This window comes from Camelus bactrianus, chromosome 24 (assembly GCF_048773025.1).
Source record: "Camelus bactrianus isolate YW-2024 breed Bactrian camel chromosome 24, ASM4877302v1, whole genome shotgun sequence".
NCBI classification, from domain to species: domain Eukaryota; kingdom Metazoa; phylum Chordata; class Mammalia; order Artiodactyla; family Camelidae; genus Camelus; species Camelus bactrianus.
In genome coordinates this window covers 4,010,334-4,035,449 of record NC_133562.1, presented here as the reverse complement: position 1 = coordinate 4,035,449, position 25,116 = coordinate 4,010,334, and the positions used below count along the sequence as shown (strand labels likewise).

At 47.1% G+C, this 25,116-nt stretch overlaps 1 protein-coding gene and 1 long non-coding RNA gene across 2 annotated transcripts in view; one reads left to right on the top strand and one right to left on the bottom strand.

Annotated features, from left to right (window-relative positions):
• Positions 1–25,116, bottom strand: part of L3MBTL4 (L3MBTL histone methyl-lysine binding protein 4) — a 240,092-nt gene that overhangs the window by 64,232 nt on the left and 150,744 nt on the right. Inside the window, 2 exon segments of the mRNA XM_074352471.1 lie at positions 554–624; positions 12,198–12,371. Of these exon segments, the coding sequence (XP_074208572.1) occupies positions 554–624; positions 12,198–12,371 (245 nt within the window).
• On the top strand, positions 876–5,486 carry LOC141574942 (uncharacterized). The gene is made up of 3 exons (XR_012502092.1): positions 876–937; positions 1,394–1,459; positions 3,245–5,486. It is a non-coding gene; the product is annotated as an uncharacterized LOC141574942 (long non-coding RNA).

Genomic DNA, 25,116 nt, shown 5'->3' with positions numbered 1-25,116 from the left:
ATTTATTCCTTAGCTCACTACAATGTAAGGTCAAAATTACAGAAGAAATTCTACCTATACTGGGTCTTAACTGCAAAGAAACATAATTAAATGAAAACATGCAACTCTTTTTCCTATACTCTAATAATCCCTCAGCTTCTAATGGTTCAGCTTTGTTCCATAACCTTTTTGCCTGTCTTGCTAATGAAATCACATCTTCCAGTCCTCAACTTCTAAAAATGCAAGGAGACACTGCAGATGCCCTCCACGCCCTGTGAAGGTGGCAGAGAGAGAGTCCACCCCTGACACGTGTGTTTCTATAGGCGTAGATTTGCCCTGCCATCAGTGAGGACCACAGAGATAGATTATACAGCCTGCTCCTTCCACTTTAAACATAAGAAAATTAAGGTCAGATCAGTGAAGTCGAGTTGAGACTAGAAACCAAGTCTCTGAGCCGCTGGCAGGTCCTTTCCCATTCCTTCTTGGAAGGGACAACATCCACTAAGCAGACAAGTAAGACGATCTTCACAGCGGAAAGCAGAGCCTGCGCGTCTGCCGGTGTTTTTGCTCTTACCTCTGAGCGGATTATCCAAGGCAGTATCTTCTTCTCCTCTGATTTTCACACACTTTTCCTGCTGTACAAGTCTGGGCAGAGAGCAGAAATAAAATCTAGATTCATTATCGGGGGAGGTAGGAATTAATCACGACAGCAGCACAAATTTAAATAGAAATCACAGGGTAAACAATAGTGAATTAGCAGGTATTTTGCTGCACAGTCTCATTAGAATATTTCTTCAGTTCCAGCTTCAAAAACACACTTCTGTTCAGAAACTCTAACTCTGAAACCTGAAACTTCAAAGCCTGCAAGCCCTCGTTCTATTACAGCGAAAAGTTTCTAAGACTCTGGACTCCTCAGATTCTGAGGAGCTGTTAGAGGCTGACGGTGACGGTGCGGTAGGTGAGTAAGTAAGAATTACTGCTGGTGATTTTTTGTGCTTATTTTAATCAGAAGATTATATACATTGTGCTCAAACAACTGTACAGAGTAATTTAGTTACACTGTTGAATGTCAGGGAATTAATTAACTTTTAAAATGCTCCAGTATGCAGTAAGGACTAATTCTGTAATTCTTTCATCAAGGAACTTTATTAAAATCTGAGGCTCATAGTTCGTGATGAACATGGAAGGTTCTAAACTGAAACTTTTCCAGCGTTGCTGATGATCTAGGAATTCATTTCAGGTGGACAGAACCTGAGATGGCTGATTAACTCATCTGTAACAGTTAAGATTTTAATGAAAATTATGACACCTTGTTTTGCAAATCTATTTTCTGATTGCACTTGGACAACAGCTCTGTCATTTTACCTTGACTGACAAGCCTTTTAAGTTCACACTGTTTCAATTTCTGTTTTAGATGCGGAAACTGATTCAGTTCCTAAAATCTTACAAAGAAACCCAAGGGACTGGTATGCAATTTGAGGTAATTTTCATCTACGTTCCATAAACATGTATGTGATGGTAAAAACACATTCTATTAATCAGCCACTTTTTAACCATTAAGACTTTTTTTTTTTCAAAAGAACAAGAAACTAAGAAAGGATTTCTATGGAAATCCCATCTTCGGACCTTACAAGAAGGTCCCCCATAGTTCCTGTGAACCATACCACCCCCAGGTTGTTAACCTCTGTGGAGCCATGCAGAGCCCAGAACACTCAGCATGGGAAAGCCTGGGTCCATGTCTCAGCACCATGCCCTGGGTTTGAGACCCAGAGTGCCCAGTTAAACTCTACAGGATGCAGTTTCCCAGCCTGCAAAATGGGGACAGTACTTGCCTTACAGGGTTTGTTCGGAACAATCAGTGAAACAATATGTTATAAACTAGTCCGCAAACTCTTATGCATCATGGACATGCATAAAAATATGTGAACTATTTTTATGAAATCAATGTTTAATTTTCATTATATATGTATATATACATATACTCAAATACATAAAATCAGGATTTATTTACATTCTTGTGGGAAACAATAATAAATGGTAGAAAGAGGTTTAACCCTACACATAGAGTGGAGAGAGCTGGTCACAGGCATGACATGTACACAGTCTAGTCACTCTGCAAAGAATAAGATGGGGGAAAAAAGCACACTTTCAGCTCTGCTTACATATTTTTGGCAAACAGTTGGGTATTTTCCCAAAACTTTATAAATTTTATGAAATTGGGTTGATTCTCAAACCATCTTAAAGCATCCTTCTGCAAGACATGCTGATAAAGATCGTGATTCTATCTCACAAAATAAGAGAAGCTAGTAGGCCTTATATAACTTGATGAAGATTTTTAAAAAGCAATTTAAAAATAAATCAAATAAATCTACTGAGTGGCTTTTTAAAAAAAATTCCAGGCACTGCAATTAATCACAGATATATTTAGGTAGAGTTCTTGCTTTCAAAACTATTACCTCACTAGGGAGATTCGGCGAGTCAAGCTCTGTAAACAGCTCATTTCCTGAGTGAGGGAGGTCCTGCCTGAGGACTCCCAGACTCTTCATCTCATTCCACCTCACCTCCTTCCCACATACACTCTACAAGGCAGGCATAGGACGCTTGTTGTGAATCAGGAAACTGAGGCTCAGAGATATTAAACCACATGCCCACCTTGGGGGCGCAGTGAGTTGATGGCTGAGCCAGGATACAAACTCAACAGACTCCAAATCCAGCTTCCTTCTACTCCACAGGTCCTCTCACAGGGACGGAGGGTCCCTGAACACTTACGGAGGCCTGGAGAAGGAGAGGCCGCAGGCAGAGCTGGAGAGAGGGGGAGACAGGGATGCTGCCAGTGCTGGAGGCAGGACACGGCTCTGCGCTGGGTGTTGGGGGGGACGCAGCCGGGTCTGTCCCGAGAGAACAGGGGTACGGATGGCCAAAGGGGCCGGAATGGGTGGGAGAAAAGCAGGTACAGGCACGGAAGGAGCAGAAACCAAATGAGAGGGACAGGGTTTGGGGGACGTGACTAAGCTGGTCAGCTTATTTGGCTGAGGCACCTGCACTGTGAGGGGAAAGGAAGGACCAAGGGTGAGGTCACAGGACTCAGCTGGAGCCGAGCCAGGGGAGCCTGCATGCTATTCTCGGGCACTTGGGGTTTACCTTGAAGGCAGTGGAAAAGGCCGCTGTGGGGCTGCACCCGGGGAGAACCCACCACATAGTCAGCCATGTTCAGAGGTGGTTAGGCCAGCCATGTGCTGAAGATTAACATCTGTCTGCATTTCAGCTAAAAAGGCGACACCACTGAAATCTCAGATACTACGACTTCACCAGCAATTCTTCTTGAAGCCTGGCCGGGACCTTCATCACACAGTCATCATAGCTCCAGCGTGAAAACGACCTTCAAAATCCTTTGCTAACAGTGTGGCTGTTACCGCAGCAAGTGTCAGGCTACCGTCTGTCTGTCTATCCTTGGTTCATTCTACAGCGGAGTGCACGTCTTAGCCCATTCAGCTGGCGAGACCCGCCGCTGACATCCGTGATCTTTGCTACCCGCTGTCTTTCCAAGTGACTTGCCTTTTCCTTAGGATTCTGCTACTTCCTGTTGAAAAAAGGGGGCTGCATGTTCTCTGACCCTCCTCCTGTGCTTCCTCTGCTCTTAATGAGGCAGATCAGTGGCAACTGTTTCTGTGCTCGGTAAACACCAGGCCTGTACCAGGTGCCTAACACAAAGGAGGTGGTATTAATCTTATACGGATGTGCTGAAAAAGACAGAGAGGTTAAGAAGCTCGCCCAAAGTCACACAGCAAGTAGAAGAGCCAGAATTTGAATTTAACTCAGGTTAGTCTTCATGTAAAGAAACACATTCTAGACCGTGAGCTGGCAAACCACAGGCCACGAGGCAAATCCCACCACTGCCTGTTTTCATAAGTGAAGCTTTGCTGGAACACAGCCACGCTCATCGGTTTACTTGCTGTGTATGACGGCTTGCATGCTGTAGCAGAGATTTTACGACTAGCAGAGCCTAAATAAAATACTCACTATCTGGCGCTTTACAGAAATGGTTTGGGTTTGCTGACCCCTGTTCTAGAAAGAAAGATTCCTGAGACCAAAAATATGCACGCCCAGTGATGGTTTCACATGGCTATCTTTTCCTAAACTGCCCTAACAGCTGTCCTGGGTTATAACTTATAATGGGGTGTGGAAGGCAAATACTGGGCTGTGAGTGCTTTTTATTTTTAGACAAACTGTCCAAGTCCAGTCAACATTTCTTTGAGCATTTCCTGCACGCAGGCTGCATTCACCCAAGGTGGTGTCAGCCACCAAGAGACAGGATAACCTAACAGGGGATATGGACGTGTCCACTGCCAACCTGCACACAGAGTGGGTGGAGCAAAGGGCTGGAACCGAGAGATGAAAAGAGGAAGAAACCACGATGGGGTCACAAAGGAGGGAGTTTCTGCTCTGAAGGTCGGAGAGGTTAGAGAAATCTTTCAGAGGGAGATGAGCTTGAACAAGGCCTCAAAGCAAGTTCTGACTGAGGAAAGCAGAGACAGGGACTCGCAAAGGCACAAATGCACGGAGGGTGGGGGTGCTGAGCAGGCTGCGGGCAGGTCACGCAGACCCAGAAGCTCTCTGCATCTGTATGTCCCTATGCATCCTTGTGTGCAGGGATGCAGGGACGTGATTTATTCAGAGCAAAGCAAATGGGTCAAACACCCACAAGACTCTATTGAGCCAAAGAAGGATTCACATAACAATTTAATTTATATATCAAAAGTAATTAAACTTTGAAACATACTGCATTATACAGCATCAATGAATGATACAGGCACATATGAAAATGTTTACTGCAGCCTTATTTATAAGAGGAAAAATACTGGAATCAACCCGAATGCCTGTCAACAGGAGAATGAGATACGTTAAGGTTCATCGACACCATGGAATAAGACACAGTTATGAAAAGTAATGCACGGAATCCACTTGGGATGATTGGGCAAATTATTCATGACAGGTTGTCAAATAAATCAAACGTATTTTTAAAGCTGGTATCTTTTTATTGTCAGACTTCCTTGGGGCCAACAGATAACACTGCCGCACGGCTGTCTGTAAGGAATCAGGTCAATTTGTTTTTCCTTGTGGGCAGACTTAGCTGCTTGGTCTTTGTAACTTCTCCGTATAAAAATGAAAGTCCAAGACCAGATTATTCTTCTTCTGGTCATAAATGCTGATTTATTTACAAGAGCCTTGTTCAGACCTCAATTATAAACTTGGGATAAAAACGTGTGTATGTTATTAAAGCCTCAGTATTTAACACCCGGGGGCTTTAGCAGTTTGCTCCCGTGTTAATCTTTCAGGAAGGAGCATCCGTCCTCAGTACCCCACGTGGCCATGGCGTCATCTGTCTGGAGTGACACAAGCTAACCCACAAGGAAACAGTAACAAAAAAGTTACTGTATTTTTTTAAAAAAGAGTGAATGTGTCTCTGCACACCTGTAGGTATCCGTAAACACCAACAAAGCACAGAGAGAAACATGACAATCTAGTCACACCCGTAACCTCGGGACACCGCAGCGGAGCTGAGGACTCAGGAGTCAGAAATTGTTATTCTTAAAAACATCTATATTACCTAAATTATTGCAGTGGGTATTTTATATTTTTATAAGCCTCTAAGTCATGCTGTTTGATAGGAGAAAGTCTGGGGAATCTCAATGGGTTTACTGTTTCCTTTCTCCTTACTAACCTACATTTTCTAATTTTCCTGTAATACTCAAGCATCGCTTTAGTTATGAGGAAAAAAAATCATGTTCAATGTCCCAACTTTACTATTTACAACGAATGGGAAATAATTATTTTCAAGCCAGATGAAGCATGCGGATGAGAAAAAATGCCCGCCGGTGCTCAGGCAACAGCGTTTGTTTTTCTGGGGTGCGGAAGCACCAGTATTTCCTTGATGGAAGAGACCACGGGCGTTCAGCACACACTGTTCTCAGCGTTTAATTACTAAGAGCCCGAGCCAAGGCAGGGTTCCAGAAATTCAGAGATCACAATAAATTACAAAATGCCTTATGAGAGTGAGTGCAGAAAAGTATTTTTAAAGCTCTTTTAAAGGCAGACATTGGTTATTTTATAACATTTGAGCCAAGCGGTTCCTCCGCTTAGAAGACACGAGACTTCAGTGAAGGTGTCAGAGGAGCCCGGTGCAGCCGAGCTCCTTCCCCTCGTCATGGTGCCTGTCTGTGCTCCCAGGCTGGTCTTGATGAGATTCCGTTCGCAAAATATTCAACAGACCCCTTTGGTTTTTTCCTTAATGGCCTGGATCTGGGTAGAACTCTGGGAGTTTAAGGCAGGTACCTGCAGAAACTAGCAGTGTCCCCTTTTCACTCCTTGTCACGTCTCACATCTGTGACTCCTCTCCCATGATGGTTTCCTTCTGTTTTTCCTCCTCCATCTCCTCTCCCTGAAAACACACTCCCCGCAGGATCGGGCAGCTTTGCTCACCTCCTCATCTGCAGCCCTCCACGCCCCACTCGGCCGCAGCGGATGCCCTGTACATACTTGCTGGATGAACACATGTTGGGACCCCGCCGGCCGCCCAGTCTCAGGGACCAGAGCTGCCCCACCTGCATGCACGACCTCCTCCGGCCACTCACCAGCCTGGGTGGGCTTCTCACCACTAAGTGAAAGCTTAATACGGACAAGGATTTTGGACTGTTTTGTTCACTGCTGTGTGACTGGAGTTGGGAACAGTGCCTTTCTAAGGATTGGGTCAATAGATAAGTGTTGAGTCAGTGAATGGCTCTGGTCAGGATCCTGAATTCAGCAGGCATTCAGGTATTCACAGGCCACAAACCAACTCTGTTCTGCCCTAACCCTAACTCCAGGGCAGGAGGAGGTATGGGATGCTGAGTAGACCTGGGGGTCAGAGGGCTTGGAGCTGCCACTGATGACAGTGTCAGTACGGAACTAAATTCCTGGCTCTGTCATTCTTATGTCTCTGTTGCGGAAGTTGGATGGGACAATCTGAGTTCTTTCCCATTGTAAAGCTTCAGGACTGTCATACTGGGCTCGCGGTTCCTTGGAGCCCAGCTGGGAGTGTGCAGTGGGCGAAGCCTGTCCGAGTGGCTGGTGGGTGTCCTGTCCAACCACAATCCTCTCCAGAACCAGAAGCCTGGGAGGGTCCTGGTGTTTTGATCACTCCTCACTTGATTAAGGGGTTTACCTTAGTTCAGACTAAATAAACAAAGGTCTGAATTTCTACGTTTGGTGCAAAGATGTGGGGTATACATACCACTGGAACTGGTCCAACTGCAAGACTTTAAAATCAACAATTTGTATAAAAATGGAAGAAAGAGATGGAGTTATCATTCAGTGGTTTTCACTGTCTTCCAGGCCCAGTCACACATCTGTAAGTAACCACATCCACGCACCTGTATTCAAAATCTAAGCCTCGAGTATTATATTCACTTTACAGGTGAAGGCATCGAGAGTCTAGGAGGAAAATGAATGTATATATCTGAGTCAATCAACTGAGATTTACTGAGAACCTATGATGTGAACGGTAATGAGGAAAAAATAAAAGCATAGTGGAAGCTGGTCCGCATCCTTCAGCGGCCTCCAGCCTTTCTGAGAGAACAAGGCACAGGGAGATGCTGGGTGTGGTAGGGACCAAAGGCACAAGGAGCTCCAGAACAAGGAGGGGCCGCTCTCATCCGATCCCGTCCCAGGGCGGAGCACAGCCCTGGCACACGGTTGTAGCTCAAAAGCGATCTAATTTGTTGAGTACCTACTAAGTACCAGGCATTGAACGAGAGGTTGGAAACACAATCTCAAAGGTCAAGAAGCTCTTACGGTTGAACCGCTGGAGGAAGTTTCCAGACAGAGACGAGCTTGGAGAAGGGAGCAGAGGCAGGAGAAAACGAGGTGGGAGGGATGGGGACAAAGGCGCTGGGGGTGGGACTAACAGTGACATCAATGCTGGGGACAGTGCCAGGGGCGAGGGGAAACTGAGCAGACTTCACCTCTCAAAGCAGAGCATTTACCGGGAAGGAGCACGAGGAAAGGCTGGCGGGCCAAAGAAAACCCATTTAATGACTTGGAAGGTTAGTACATAAAACAACCAGCTAACACTGTTTTAATTCTGAGAATGGACCTCATCGAAGGTACTTATGCTGCGGGTGATCTGAGCCGTGAAAATGCTCGAGTTGGCTCCATGCAGAGTGACTTTTTATGAGGCTCATTAAGGAACCACCCCACTGCATGCCTTTCTCTCTGATTACTGTAATTTCTTCCTGGCCGTTTTTACTGTCAATATAGGCCTCTGGGAAGTGCATAAAATGTATAAGATGGCAGGCATTAGTGGGCTTTATTAGGCATTTTCTTAGATTTTCTTAATAGCGGTGACTGAGTATGACGGCTGTTTTACCTAATGGTGGCTCTGCTGGCTGTGTGAACTGGAATGTGTTAAGCACTGCTTGGCGGAGGGGGAGGCAGAGGAGTCATTAAGGAATACTCAGGTGGATGGGAGGTGCCCAGGCCTGGGGAGGCGAGCAGATACTATAGGGCGGGGGTGGGGGCAGCTGCATTTCAAGTAATTTTCTTTATGATGAAACTGTTTAATGAGTATAATTTTATTCCTTTGTTGCAGACAGAAGCCTTTAGTACATATGACAAAAAAAGTGCTCAGGGTGGGAGATTCTATATAAATAAGATAAAATATTTTGGGGAAATCACGGTTAAGACCCTTCCTTTTCAGGAATTCTATTTCCACTAAGTGAGAAATAAACACATCGTAAGATGACCCTGAGAGTCCTAAACAGAAGCAGGAAGCCCATCCAGAAGCCCAGCCAGATGCCCTCAGGGCCTTCAGCCGTCATCCTGTCACCAGCCTGTTGTCATCGAAACATGTGCAGCACGTAGAGTCAGGCTGCTCTGGAATCAAATCCCACCTTTTCTACTAAGTACGTACGTGACCTTGGACACTTTGCTAACCTCTCTGAACCTTCCGGTGCCTACGTTATAAAACCAGAGTAAGAATGCTTTCCCTACAGAGAGTTGTTACAGGGATGAAATGAAATGAACAAGACGATGTAGATAAATTGCTCAGGACAGCGCTTTGCAGCACAAAGTGCGATGCGTCCGTATCGCTGATGATAAATCTGGTGTTACTCTGTCCGTTTACTGAACCAGGAATGTGCTGGATTTAACTGGAAGACCTGGAACACGTACCAGTGAGGACCTCTGCTTCCTCACCTATAAGGGGCAATACTATAATCACAATAATGTCTACGTTGCCTAAATAGCAAGGTTATGGGAAGCTCTGATGGTAACGTATGTGCGAACTTTAAACTGTTAAACAAATTAAAGGAATTTTCTGCCCTAGAGTACATACCCGAATGAAAGACACTTAAGTGTAATGTCATTTGCCTCCACTCAATGCACAATGAATATAATACTACTCATGCTGATTAGCACCAAAAAGGAACATATTTACAGCGTATAGTTCTTCGGTAACGGCCACCAATTGTGACTCTGACTCTTTAAAGCTGTATTAACACACAACCTTACTACAATGGAGGTGAATCCTGTAAACATCTAGCAGTGTGTAATCACTCAAACTCATGACTTGACCCTCTTTGTCTTAGTGAAAATGTGAACATAAATAGACTATTTCCACAAATAAATCATGGAGACTCAAAATTTACTAGTAATAATTTCCTCTCCAAAGATTAACATGAGAACAAACATGCTTTTTACACATAAAAACAGAAGGGTGCTGCGGTTAAGGAAAAGAACATTTCCTAAATTGCTGGGCAGCATCTAAATGATTTCGAAAGAAGGTCAAGGGTTAATTTTGCATCTTGCAGGCGAACTGCAAGAAGTCGGAGGTGCTAAGCTGACAGTGATGCTCGTGGAAGAAATTCCAGAGGCCTGTCCAGAGCTCAGCGACGGTGAACGTTTTGGGGGCCAGTGGAAATGGTAACTCTCATTTTCACTAATTTAGCCCCCGTGCCTATCCTTGGACATGTGCCAAGTCAACAACATTTTCCCTTAACGTGTAGAATGGGAGAGACGGAAGTTGAATATTCTCCTCCACCCCTTTGTGGCGTCTTGTGATTTGAAGAGTAAAGATGTGGGTTAGAGGAGAGGCGGCCTTGGGAGATTGCCACAAGGAAACTGCGAGAAGAGCTGAGATACAGCTCATCTGCTGTCATCAGCCACCGAGCATTCTTCCCTGTGGATTTCCTCTCGCTTCAGGCCTCATGCTGGAATTCTGGGCCGTGAACAGGATGTGGTGCAGTTGGTGGCAGGATCCAATCCAAGTGTGCTCTGCTGTCGATACTATTTATCCAAACATCAGTATAATAAGCGGTTAAAAAAAAAAAGAGGACGGGGATTGGAGCGCAGGAATAGCTTTGGTCTTAGGATGCGAAAGAAAAAGCAGGCTGAAGAATCCAAGATGTGCACCTTGTGACTCCCCCACCCCCGTCCAGCCACTTAGCACAGTTCTGTGCGCACACAAAATAGGCTGTGACGGAACAGGATCACGCATGGTTCTTCTGCTTGGTTATCAACTCACGTTCTCCACTTTTTCTATTCGTAGTAATTATGCTTATCTGACAGATTTCAGTGCAAAACTCCTTCAAAACGGTGACACACACAATAATGTTTTTAAAGGAGTAAATCCCTAAGAGGAGTGAAGGAGGGGGAAGCTGTCCATGCTGAAAACCTGGCCAACCTCTGAGCGAGCACAACGGTGTAACTGGTTTCTAAAGCAGCTCAAAGATCTGTTTAGCCTCTCTGACTTCTGACACTGAGGGTGAATGTCTAAAATGTTTACAAGAGAGGCTGAGTTTTTATTTGGAAAAAAGAAAAAGATAACAGAACAGAACGAAAAGAGTAAGGGCAGATGGCCGTACTGGTCTCTGGAATAAATAAACACTGTTCCCTGGAAAACAGTTTGAAAAAAAGATAAAGAAAACACTTCTCCCTCAGCCAGGAAATGGGAAGGATGTTCAAGCTCTCAACAACTTGAAGTTGTCAGTGGCGTGGGCGTGAAAAGCAGGAAGGAACGCTAGACCCGCACAGCTTCAGCCAGAGGAGTGGGTGTAGCACAGAGGATAAGAACGCGGATGCGGACACAGCAGAGAAGCAGGGCGCGGTACCCGCGGGAAGGGGACGCGCCCTGGGGAGGGCGGACACCGTCCCGAGCACAGCCACCACACTCAGAACCAGCCACTTAACAGAAATGAAACGTCACCCAAATGCTCTATAAAAAGAACAAAATCCACTGTCTGGGATGTAAAATCCAGGTGAAGAGTGTGTTCTGCGAGCCAAGCCCTCCCAATGAACAGGTCTTGTGGTGAAGGAACATCCCTGAGGAGACTGAAGGTGTAAAAGGGCAGAAACTGGTTCCTGCAAAGCCCGCTCCCGTGTAATGAGCGAGCAGAGTGGGGCTGGGGGGTCGGGGAACCAGCACCCCTCGCGAGGCAGCTCCTCCAAAGCTCGTCCAGACAGAGCCAGTGTCCTTCGAGGCTTGAACGCGAGTGCTTTCCACCTCTGTCTGGTCCCTGATTATTTACTTAGCGTTAGACCATCCTGTGTTTATAATTTCCAGCATGGAGAATGAAGCTTTTATTAAAAATGTTATTTATTTACTTATTTAGGTTAAAAAAATATCAAATAAGGTTGCACCTGCAGCTTCTTAGGAAATGATTATATGAAAGTAAAAACTGAAAACTGATACTTCAAGTCCTACCTGAGTTTACATTTAGGAACAAAAGGATGATGTGTTAGCAACAAATCCAAGTGGAAACTATTCGGAGCAAGGAGGTTGTATCTGAGGGACTTCTGGGTTACAGGTGACAAAGACGAGTGCCAAGTTGGGGAGGGGACCCTGAGAGGCCGCGGACACTCGGCCTCATGCCCTGAGCAATGCCACCTGTGAGACGGCTCCCAAGATAAAGGGAGACTTACAGGGTTTTACAGATGAGATTTTCCCTCTGTTGTTTACATATATCTGCACTTAGAGATAAATACACATTTCTGAGAATAAAGTAAGAAAAAAAATTTTTAAAGGAACATCAAGGGTTGGATGAATTCTATGAGCCAGCAAACACAGTATCCAGAAAACATATTTTGAAGAAACATAAGGAACTATTACAACTAACAAATCTGTTCTTTTCTAGTCTACGTGTTTTACTTTCTGGTTCACATCTTCAAAAAGTTCCTGGACTTACCTGCACTGACTGCTGACATTTTCATGTTTTATGCTGAAGTTCAAACTACAGAGGTTTTTCAATTTTAAACATGCAAGGTCTGATTCCAAGTCTGCCTTTGTTTGTTCTCTCAGACGATCGTGAAGCGTTGCCTCCTTTCTCAAGTTCATGTCCGAATACGGGCAGCCAAAAGCACTGGTTTGTATAAAAATGAGAGCACAGGTATCAGTTTAGGGGGATAAATCAGGGCTGCACTGTCATTGGAACAGACGTGTATCCAATATTGAAAGGCTGAACAGACACAATCTCCTCTCACTGAATATGCCCAGAGAAGATTCTGGCCCTCTGAGAAAATCTCAGGTTCCAGAACCCAGACACTGGTCAGCAGATATTACAGGTAAAGTCATCAGCATATGTGGTTTTCACAATTTAAAAAACTTAACAATCTAAGAATAACATAAAGATATGCATCCAATTGAGCAACGAACAGTCATCTAAACACCAGACCCAGTCTGTACCCCCTGACATCCATGCCCTGATCTGACCACCTGTAGCACAGAATACGATGGATAACTGACACATTTACCAGGATCAGAGAACATTCTGATTTTATTTCTTAACATTCATGTGTCCAGAAATGCTGTATCTGGATTTCTGCTTAATCCTCCTGAGACCTCCTGGGAAGTTTATGTTTGAACGTGAGACCCTGGTGGGTGAGAGAGGAGAGACCACAGTCAAGGCTGAATCCTGAATCCGGGGCGTGGTCGGATGCTGGCAGCCGACTCAGGCCAAAGGTCTGCCGAGACCAGTGATCTGCGCCCTTCCACCAGCTGATCGCTCGTCTCTGTTAGACTTCTGTGCCCGCGTTCCTGCCTCCAAAGAGGCCCCAGCCTCTGTGCTGCCCGGGACGAGGCCAATGCTCTCAGGGGCAGCAGAGGTGTGACAGAGTCCCGTGCACATGACCCTGGGGAGGTGGTTCCAGCCGGACCTCAGTTCCTCCCCAGTGAAATGATAGAATCAGATCCAACTCCTATGAGCTGCTGTGACAGTGAGGAATCACACACTCACACACACCCACACACATGCACTCACACTGACACACTCATACACACTCTCAGACTCACTACTCACACACCCCCACAGACACACACTTACACACTCAGATCCACACACACACACACTCACACAGTCACACATTGATTTAAACTCTCTTCATCTGTTATCTCTTCCAGTTCTCACAATATCCCTCAAAATAGTACTACTATTGTCTGCCTTTTAAAGACGAAGAAACTGAGGCACAGAGAGGTGAAGTCAGTCACGCAAGGCCACAGAGCTTAGACAGGTGGGACTGAAACCCCGGGAGCCCTATGCCAGGATCTCGGATCTTACCCACGATGCCAGCCTGCCTTCTCTCTGAATACATTAAATATAAATTAAAATGACAGAATCCCTGACGTCATCACTTTGCACCTAGTAGGCGCTCTGCCAAATGGACGCTGGCGGTATTAACGTATTTATATAACATCTTTGGCATTGTTGATTATACAGACATAAAAAGTAGAGAAATTAGACTACTTTGAGAGAATTTCAGTTGTCTGAGGTTTTTTTAATTTCATTCCAAAATTTACTGAGTTGCTGCAAGAATAGAACATGTGGTTTAAAAAAAAAAAAGGGAATTCTTTAGAAACAAAGACACATTCTCCGCGTGGAATAAAACGTAATGTGAAGAACCGGCCATCTGGATGGTTCTTATTGGGACAAGCCATGAGAAAGGAGAAGAAAATAGAAGAGAGATAGGCTTGACTTTCTGCCAGAAAAAGATTTTAAACACCATCCTGGCATGTCTTTAAATGAGAATTTAAATATGCCTACCCACTCACACACTCACTCACACGGCATCCACACAGCCAAACACAGCAGCCTACCTGCCGCAGTCAGGCTGGCCTCCGAGCAGCATCCTGTCCGAGCTGAGGCCGCGAGCAGAAGACATGGCTCCCGCCACTCCATCCCATCCACATATGCTTACAGACCGACGCTGAACACACAGCACCGCACAGGCACCAGGGGGCCCAGAGCACAGCAAAAAGCCTACCTCTAGGGTCTTTGACCCGAGGGTCAAAAGACAAATGGGTTAAAAATCTAAAAGGCAAAAAGCAGCACATACCATATTGTGGTTTATGGTTATTACGTATAATATGTGTTTAATCATGATGTAACCATAACCGTCGAAGCACACACTTAGTAAACATTTAATACGTATCCAGGCATGCTAGTGCATAGTGCGTTATATGATTTCATTAAATAAGCAAAATCTGGGGAGGGAATGTTTTCATAACGTTGTTTTTGCTTTTGCTTCTGTTGTTTCCTAATTTAGGACCGAGAGGGCACAGGGACAGGTTCCTGAAGTAGCACTGGCCGCCATCAGTCCCACGCGTGGAGACCAGAGATGCAAGATCACAAGGGGATGAAACGGGCCGAGAGCAGGGCCCCCTCTCGGCACGGGGGCCCCCGAATGTCTGCTGAAGAGTTTCAACTGCTCAGAGATGCAGTACGTTCCTGAATTGGGAAAGAGAGGCCAAAGGTCTGGCAGGTCCTCCTGGCAGTTGTGGCCAGGAGGGCAGCCTGAGGGCTGGCGGGGCCTGAGTGTGGACAGCAGGATCAGATGGAAAGTGGATTCTGACACAGACTATAGAAACAGTGCCAGTGGGGCTTGGGGACTTGCTAAAACTGGGAGTCAAACACTGAAACATAAACGGGGGAGTGTGGGGATAAAGCTGGGGGTGAGGTAATGTGCTCTGTCTCTAACTTTTTAAACTGCAGCGCTGACAGGTTGTTCCAGACTCCTCCTGCAGGTGAGCAGTCAGACAACCGCGCAGATGAGAGAGAGGTCGGGCAGGAAGATGACTTCGGGGTGCCTCCTCCAGGCACCTGGGGCTACAGCCTGGAATGGATGCGTCCCCTGTGCACAGACAGGCTGCGGCTCACTTTGTGCATCTGTGGTCCTGGACGTCTCCGGAGCCTTGCCTGCTGCTTGCTTCACCTGTTAACTCAGCCCAGGTGACACACGGCTGAGTCACTGGATTAACCACCGAGTCACAAATCATCTCATGACTCCCACCTCGACTTCACTCACGCACACGCCTGGACCTTGGTTCTCTCCTGTTTTGAGCTGGAAGCCCCGGCCCTCCCGCATAGGCCCTTGCTAAGCCAGGTACCACAGGAGCACCCCGAGTGGTCCCTGGCATCCGGCTGCAGCAGGCTGGGGGACAGATTTCATATCAGCCTCTTGATGGTGTGAGTCCCTGTGATTTAGCGTGAAAAAGCAGCCTTCACACAAGAAAGACATGGCTGGTGTGGCCAGGAGAGACCCCAGGCAGGAGGTGGGGCCTGGGTGGGGCCTGGGTGGGGCCTGAGAGTAGGCAGTATTCGAAAGGGCAGAAAAAGTTCTCCTTCGTCTTTAATTTTGTTAATTGCCATCTTTTAAAAACCTACTCGTACAAAAATAGTTTCAAAAGAAAGGTTCCAGTTGGATGTTTTTGTTGGCAAATCTGTCAAGATAAGGTGGCATTTTAAGCTCTCCAGGTGTGTTAGTTTTGCAACCTAAGAAAGCTGAAACCAGGTCCAATTTGCAATAACACAGACGGTTCAGGCCCATAAACAGCTCTCAGTGTGATTCTGGAGAACCAGGTCTCACAGCTAGAGTCACGGACTGGGGATTCGTCCTGAGAACTAACTGAAGCAGACTCAGCCTCAGGGCAGATGGACTGTTCCAGACGCGGGAGTGGGCGGTGCTGACGGCTTCCCCCTCTCCCCCCAGGGCTTTCTGGGGAGTGCCCCCTCACCCCTGCTCTCCTCCTGGTTCTGGGATGCTGACGCTTTCAAAGGAGTGAGTCTGCGCAGATGCCTGGGGAGAGCTGAAGGCAGAGATGTCCTGGAGGAAGGAAACTTGTGGGGTAAGTCACGGTTTCTAGTCTAAAACATGAAAACACCGGCCTCTCTGACCCATGCTCAGTTCCTTTTTAGACCAGTGGCGGGCCACTTTTTAAAGCAACACTTGACAGGAAAGATGGAGAGGTGAAATTAACCCCTGACTTTCCCCGCGAGGTAGCTGCTCTTTGGAACAGTTTCTTTGAAACTGCAGGTACTCTAAACGTTCGCTTTGTTGGATTTTTAACAATTGTCTCAATCTCTGTTGACTCATTAGATTGCGCCAGTTTGACACTGACATCCTGGAAGTGTTCTGATACTTCACAGACTTCAATTTCTGCTCCATGTTCTCTACTCACATGTCTGCAAGGGTTATCCATCAATTTAGACCATGAAAATGACTAGGAATTCTACTTCTTAGGTCCTGAAGGTTTTACTTGGCCTCTTTTTAGCTTGGAAACTATATACTGAAGTTTACATTTTTAGAAAAATGATTGTACATAATTTACAAATGATCAATGTTCTAGTACAGAACGTCAGGAGATGGTTTCCTACTGCAAACCATCAACATTTTTCTCTATTTCCTTCTGGTTTTATTTGCATACCACATGCGCAGGCGGTGCAGGTGTGTCCAAGCACAGGAGAGGGAGTCAATCCATGTGACAGTCACTGTCGCGGGGGTGGCGTTTCACTGTCCAGGGCGACCGCCTCCTGCCAACCTCGCTCTCTAAGGCACACTCTCCTCTCTGCAGGTCCTTTCTGAACGATGCATAAACATTATTCCAGAGCCTGTTTGGGGTCGAAATCCTTTTGAGAGTCTGCTGAACACTGTGGATTCCCTGGCTGACAAGTGCACGTGGGCAAATAGACCCAAGTGCGGCCCACACACTCACTGACTCCCTGCCCCCGGAAGCTGCCGTGCACCCCAGAAAACGCTTGGGCAAGCGAGCATCTCAACACACAGACTGTCCCTAGCAGACACAGCTCTGCTGCTCTTTTCATTTGCTTTAAAAATGAGAGTGATTTTCGTCACTTTTTCACACTTTCCTGTGGTCTCTTTCTAAAATTTTTTTTCCACTGATGAAAAGAGAGGACAAGCAGAAGGCCAGCGTGGGTTCCTGGTACCCCATGGGCGCCATCGCTAATGGGATCTTTATCCGAGCCAGGGTGTCCTCGGCGGGCTGGCATACTCCGTGTCAGCCGAGGGGTGACCCTGTTAGGCTTCGGGCTGCAGGGCTAGAACAGGTCTTACCCTGAATTTTTGCTTCAGTCCAAAGAGATGATTTGAAATTAAGGTGGTGACGAATAACTGCTCAGCATTCACTAAGTCCTCTGCAGGCAGGGGGTCTCTGTTTCCAGAGGGGAAACTTTAGTCCTGCTTGTGTCCGAGGCCCGTCTCTTCAAAACTGAATCTTCCAGTGAGAGAGCGAGTAGACGCTGCAGTTCAGTGTCGCCTCTGTAGCTTGTGTCAGCCCGCCAGTGAGTCAGTTTCCACACACAGACGGCGTGGTCTGCTCGATCGCGGCTTCAGAAGCCTCTCGGTGGAGGTGCTCGTGGTGCAGAGGTGGCCGTGTGCATGCTCCCCAGCTGCATGGGAGCCCTGCCCTGCCCTGCCCTGCCCACACCCTCCGTTTCAGCTTTGTTCCACGTGGATACTGAGTAACCCATCTCCAAGTATGCAAAGGGTGCCCTATTTTGAAATCTCTCACACAGATTTCTGAGTCAAATTAAGAAAAACAATTTTTTTCCGAATCTTCAGTAGTATTTAAAATACAGTAAGAATGTCAGTTATATTGAAAATATGGCGGGTATGTACTCGTTCTTTAGAAAGTTAAAGAACATAGTGGCTGGGATGCCACAGTGATATTTATAGGGAAAAAAAGGGTTTTTGGAGAAGTCTCTTCTCAAAGGAATTCATATTTAAGTTAACGAGAAGTAATCTTTAAGACGTATGATTGATAAAACAGCTCCTTTTCAGATCTCACTGCATTTAGAAGTAATCAGGTTATGTAGCGAATTAGGGGGAGAAACTGCCCTACGATGTCTGGAGAAGCACATGGTAAAGGATGAATTTTTCCATTAGTGTTAATGAACTGTGCCTGGTTAACTCCCCAGCACAGCAGACCAACCGAGCCCAAGTCATCTGTCTCTCTTATTTAATTCAATTTTGTTTGCATACTGCATCTTTCAGTCAGTGTTTCCCAAATAAGCAATTTCAGGGAAGATAAAATTAAGAGAAAATACTTTACGGAACTGGATATATTGATAACAAAACAAAAGAGGTGGACAGGAGTCTTTGGAGGAATAAAAATTATTCTCTTGTGTTCTGTGCATGTCTGGGTTCTATCTGATTAGAATTAAAGGCCAGCATTTTCATACACTGAAATGGGAATTGATTCCTCTGTTTTCAGAAACTGTGACACAAGAGAACAAAGGCTGAAAAAAGAAAGCACATTGAAAATAGTTCAAAAACTGCTCTACTGTATAATCACAAAGGCCGACAGAGCTTTGCTGCACTTAAAGTAAAGCTGCGACATGGATATGACAGGAGGGACATGTGGGAAAAAGCAAAAGCAAACCAAGGAGCAACAACTCGCACTCGGGAGCGCGCCCCCGCAAGGCGCTGCAAGACTCATGCCAGCCCGGGGCAGCGGCCCTCGCAGGCTCCCCGAGTCCTCTGGTTGCTGCCTCTCCTTATCTGGTAAGTACACACAAGGTGGATGGAAGAGGATGTCCCAAGACATTCACCGACTCACCTGCTTCAGGAGCACTAAGCCGCTGCCCTCCTGCACGCCGGGCCTGGGGCAGTTTTCTCTGCCTTCTCACCGTGGGCAACTCAAATACACCTGCGGTTTACTGTCACAGTATTTCTTCCCAAACCGGATATTCGCACCCAGATAACAGTAAATGTGAAACAAGGTGTTTTCAGTTGCTCCAGTGTAAGCGACGTACAGGGGTCCCGCCCCTGGAATACATTTCATCACCTCTAATGACTACAGTCTATTAACTTGGAGATCTAGACCAAACCCAAATGCGAACCCCTTCCCCTCTCCTCTCTCCTTCCTGCTCAAAGTGTCACCTGAGCACCTACCATATGCTAAGGACCGTTCAAGGCACTGGAGATGCAGTGAACAGTGTGCACACGCACCCATACACCCCTCCCCTCAAGATAAATCTGTATTTCCAATGAAGGCAAATAAAGGAGGGGAGAGAGGCAACACTCACGGGTTTGGATGTGGCCTCCCTCAGGGGACTTGAAGGAGCGAGGGACAAGCTATGCCTCCCCTCTGCCAAGAAAACACCTCCCCCACCTTCCCCACCGGTGTGCCCACTTCACAGCGGGAACACCACTGCCTCCGGGAAGCTCCCTGTGACTGCTCCACCACAAATTAATCTCTCCCTCCTGAGGAACCCAGAGTACTTCTCTGTGCTTTTCTCAGAGACTCATCACTTCCTGTTTTGTTCATCTATTTCATACATTTTTCCCTTATTAGACAACCAGGTCCTTGAGAGTATCCACTCCCTTTCTCACTTCTTGCAGCTGCTCTCACAGGGCCCTGGACACAGCACTATCGCAACCAGTGTTTCTGGAATAAATCATTAGCCCCCGCCACGGTCTGAATCCACCCCCGTCTGTGGTATTCTGCCTGATATTCCGTGTTAGTAACAGGAGAAGGAAAAGCCAGGCCCTAGCTTCTCTACATCAGACGTGCTGGTGACGGTCACTGGGCAGCTCCAGCCCAGGCACCGAGGGAAAGACGACGACCAGGCTGAACGGGCTCAGACTCGAACGCGAGACAAAAAGTCTGGACACTTGACCTCTAATCCGAGAGGCTAGGAAGGCTGACAGCCTGCACTGGCTGGAAAGAACTGCGGTGGCGGCGGCCGCGGTCCCATCATCGGCCTCGTCTGTCCCCCCTCGACCCCCATTATCACCACCCGACTCCACGCTCTAGACGTGGGAAGTGAGAATTTGGTGCAAGCACACACGTGCACACACACCTGTTCTGTGTCTTGGCCCCCCGCCCCCTTGCTGGAACAGCCCTTCTTCCCCATTTGCCTGAGTAACTCCTACTCATGCTTCAGGACTCAGAAGGGATCTTTTCTGGGAAAGGTTTCTGAAACACTCAGACTAGATGCAGAGACCCGCATATGACCCACACGTGACGCCCCGAAGACACCTTTCTCGTGCCATTTAGTTACCATCACACATTCATCCCCTTCCCAAGACTGCGAGCGTCTAGAAGCAGGGACAGAACTTATTAAACCAAGCACCACGCTGGGCATACAGAGGGCATCCAGTAGAGGCTCGTCCAGTGAACAGATGAAAACTGTGTGAGAGAAGAAACACAAGCCACTCCAGGTGGTACCACATCAAGGTACAGCTACACCGCGGACGCCTCCAGGACTTTCAACGAACCTGGCACAGTTTGTTTTGTTACCAGAACAGCATCCTTCACTTCAAAGAGTCTCCCGTACAAGGCCAAGCCCTCCCTCCACTGGAGTGGCCTCCAGCCAGACTGGCACTGAATTTCTACCAGTTATGAACCGTACTGATGGTACAGTCACAGATAATGAAAGAGAAGGCCCTGGTATCCTCTGCCACCAGCTGCTGGCTTGTTTTTTTCAGAAATGTGATAGCCAGGGATGTGGGGCTGAAATCCTCAGCACTTACGTCTGTGAACACAAATTAGGACCTGTTTGGAGCTGCTGTCAAAGGGAGCCCGGGTCTGAGGAAGGGGCAGGAGCGGGGCTGCCCGAGGGGAGCCAGGGCGTGGACCCTGTGCCTGGCCTCGGAGACTCCCCTCCTGCTCAGGACGTGATGGCAGCCTGCTGCTCAACAAAACCAGGTTCTTAGTTCTCTTAAAAGATTTTTTTGTGTTTGTGGATTACCAGCAAAGAATTCTTAGATGAACACGTGGGTGGCGGGGGTGAGAGGAGGGGGCTGAGTGCCAGGCGTGTGTGCGCACGTGCGGGTCACTGCTCAGGAAACACTCGGGTAGGGGCACCTGCTCTCCTAGTCTTCTGAAGACTTTACCGTCTAGTTCACAGCACAGAAGCCCGGCCAGTTACCGTTTGACAGAAGACCCCAGGCCTCTTTCAGGTGTACGTGTCCCAGGCTAAATCCCAGGATAAAATCATGGTTTTCCATGAGACAGAAACCTTACAAGAAGGAGTTAAAGGCCAGCACTCGTCGCCCCCACACGCCTCTCGGCCAGACCTGCCGTCTCTCAGAGGAAGTCGTTGCCCCACCCCATCCACAGTTAAGTGAAAGGAAACGAAACAGGTCACCAGCTGGGTAAGCGACCTCAGCACGCACGGCAGAAAAGCAAGGTCTCCTAACTCCTAACTGAGGGAAATTTCTACACTTTACGCTGTTCTGTTTTAACCCAAGACGGAGACACACAGAGCAGACTAAAGCCTGGGATGAGCACCACGGGCCGCGCAACTCCAGCGGGGGCGCCGAGCGGCCCTGATGCGCTGCGGACGCGAGTGAGGGCAGCCCTGGGCCCTGGCTGCGGGCTGCTGCCCCTGGAGGCGCCGGATCTCCATGCAGAGGTAAGACAGACAGAGCACTTCTCTAGCGTGGGGTCACGTCCCACGGTTGCTAGGTCCACCAAACAGAGGGTCAGCCTGGAGAAACTTGAGAGAACGTCAGCTGGAAGGACTTCCACAATACTTCTGAGGCCACTGTTCGCGAACTTTCCTACAAGCGCACACACGCCCGCCGGGAGCACCAGGTGAAGGCACAGACCGGCCCCCGGCAGCCCCTCCACCCCTCCTCCACTGTCACAAGTCACCACTCACGGCTCATGGGCCTCAGGGACGATGCACTTTGGGCTGTTAAAACGGTGCTACAAACATTCTGGTACGTGTCTTTTAGTGAACTTATGCACACAGTTCTGTTGGGCATTTAACCAGGAGTGGAGCTGCTGTATCCTGTGAAGTTAATTTTGGTATTTACAACATAATCGATGCTTACAACATTCTATAAAAGGCCCCCCAGGTCAGAGCCCTCGTAGTACGGCAGAAGTACTCGTTCTCCTTCACATGTGCATCCTCCGCAGCCTGAGGGCAGCGCCACCGTGCCTGCCTTAGTGACCGGCGCCATCATTTGTAGAGATGCGGCACCATGTTATTTACTTTGGGTTTTTGCTCTGGCATTTCTGATGTAACCCCAAACCATCCTCAACTGCACCCCCTGTTCCTGCTGAAGTAATCTGGAAAATTCAGTAGTAACAGCTTGTTCTTATGAACAGGCAGTACACCTCTCCATCTGGCTCCACAGAAAGGCAAACGAGTATTAAATCTGACATATGTGGGCGCTGAACCGTAATGACAGAAACTGGAGGTGATGTCGTGTTTGTGATTTCATCAGAGTGAGAATAATGGAGACAAAGGGAAAATTAAAATCATCATACCTAGCTGAGTGTTTTCATAACTAAAGGTTTTACTTCAGATTTCTGACTTGTAAGCTTCTTAATGATTTTTCACACTTTATAAGGGGCACTTCCACAGCTCTACATACCTAAGTGGAAAGGGACATTCAGGCAGCTTCTATTCTTCTTTATTTTCCGTAACAAGTTATGAGGAACAACTACAGTTGTCTTTAAGAGTCGTGTGTGTGTGTGTGTGTGTGTGTTGGAACCAAGGATCAAAAGTTTATAGTTTGAAAGGAATCCTGGAAATCACTTTGCACTGCTTTGGCTCAAGTGAGAAAACATTTCTTAACAGTCTCCTTAAGCACTGATCATCCAGATGGGACGGTTCTGTGTGGAGTTTACCGTCCATGTCCCTTCCTGACCTTAAATCTCCCTGACCTGCAAGTGAGAGACACGATTCCAACTACCATTTCTGCCCCCGTGTGGAGCGGGAGTCGGAGAGAACCAGACACAGAGTCAGAAGACACTCAGTTTAAAACCAGCCACTTCCCAGCTCTGCTCTGATGAGAAGACACACTCTGCCAAAGGCTCGTTTGCATTTGTAAAACAGGGATAATAAAACTTACATCCTAGGCTGCTCTGTGTATTCATATAATGCACCTGAGATCATCTCTGCAAGTGGTTAAAGAACTGCAAGTACAACGTATTATCATGCCCGTTACCGCGCTGCACAACACGCTCCTTCCAAAGGAAAAACACCAACATTCACACCTGTACCAGACTAGCTGCCCTACTGTCTGCACCGCGAGTCACTTCCCAAAATAAGCTGTGTTGTCAACCTCATCCTCATTTGAAAAAGGCCACCATCCCTGGCTAGGTTGTCTCCTTGGATTTCAGTCGCCACCTTTTAATAATGGTGCTTACCTAAAAATTAAGAAAACAGAATCTCCAAGCAAATGATATATTTAAGCTTAATTTATCCATAAGAAAGGAACTGCAGAGAGTGATAACTGTCCTAGACTTAGGGATGTCATCTCTTGAGAAAAAAATAATGCGTTTGAATTCGCACTACAGAGTTTTCCGTGCACTCAGATTAGCTAGGACAAATTCCACAAGAACAGCAGTAACTCCAGGAACTCTCAGCAAGCTCATCGTGGACTCATTCTTTTCCCCTGTGCCCAGCAGACGATGGGAAGATCCTTAATCTTGATTCCTGAGGCATCTTTAGGAAAGGGATGATTCTAACCCAGTTCCGTTTGTTAGCAACAGTTCTGCAGTTACGGGCCTTGCATTGGAATATAGCTCATTGACTCAAAGATATTTACATTTTAATAAACAGCAAAGTCCAGACGCGGGTAAGTCACTCGCAGCTGGCAGACGTGTTCTCCAGGCAGCACGCTGTACACTTAAGAGAACTGTGCCGATACAGTTGATACGTATCTCTTCGAGTAAATAATATCACACATACCCAACTAACAAGGAAACGAGGAATCACTTAGTCCAGTCAGCATGTTTAACACATGAAAAAAGTGAGGCCCAGAGATGATGTGAATTCTCCCTTTGTCCTACCATCTGAAATTATGAGGAATATTTTAAAATTACTTTTAACTAAAGGTAGGACCACACAGAACTGCTTTTATTTTGAGTAAATGAATAAATGGAGAAAGGATGATCCCTGCTGCAGGGACGTCCGTGGGTTGGGATCGACTAAGAATCCTGTGTCACCCACGTGACGCAGACCATGTACGGGGCAGGTGGTGGTGGGGACAGTAAGACAACAGAGCTCCCAGGAGGCAAGACACAGTCACCACGTGCAAGACCTCAGTGGAGGGGCAAAGGCTCCAACCAGCTACTCAGACACACGTTCCCACAGTCTCCTCACTTCTCGGGGGGAGGATGAGGGACTGAAAGTGATGAGAGGAAAAGATGGGGATGTGAAGAGGATGGAGAGTCATTCTGCAGGAGTTCTGGAGAGAGGAATTCCATAAGATGACAAAACTTCAAAAAATACTGGGAGGAAAAATGAGCTGATATGAAGGAGGACTTTGGTCTAAAAACACTGTGAGAGTGCACAGCAGGGAAGTCAGTGAAAGGAAAGCCACACCCAGAAACACGCAGGGGACCCTACATTTCATTTATATACGTGCAGAGATGTAAGGAACCCTGTGGGAGACCCTGACAGACACCGGGTGGGCGCCTCTGAGGGACCACCAGTTGGGCTGGTTTAGGCTCTGCCGACATCACAGCGGAAATGAGAACATGAGCGGAAGCAGCATCAACAGAGCTCTGAGGCGGAGGGGTCTGGGCCAAAACCTCTGCCTCCTCTCGAAGACTCCTGGGGAGACGCGCTCCCAACACGCAGACTGTAAATACAACATGCAGGCACCAGTGACGCACGAAAACAGCCTTGAAGAGAACTGCGCCAGAACCGGGCATAAAGATGGTAAGTCAACAAATCGGGGGAAACTGCAGCTGGAAAGGACTGAGGCTCGCGGGAGCCAGTGAAATGTGCAGAAGGAATGGTGCACAATTGTTTTAAACATGACGGCTAAGTTGTCTGCTCTCTCTTCCCCCTAAAAGTTGATCTCTTTGCTTAGAAACTGGAAAGAAAGAAAAGAGTAAACGCTATA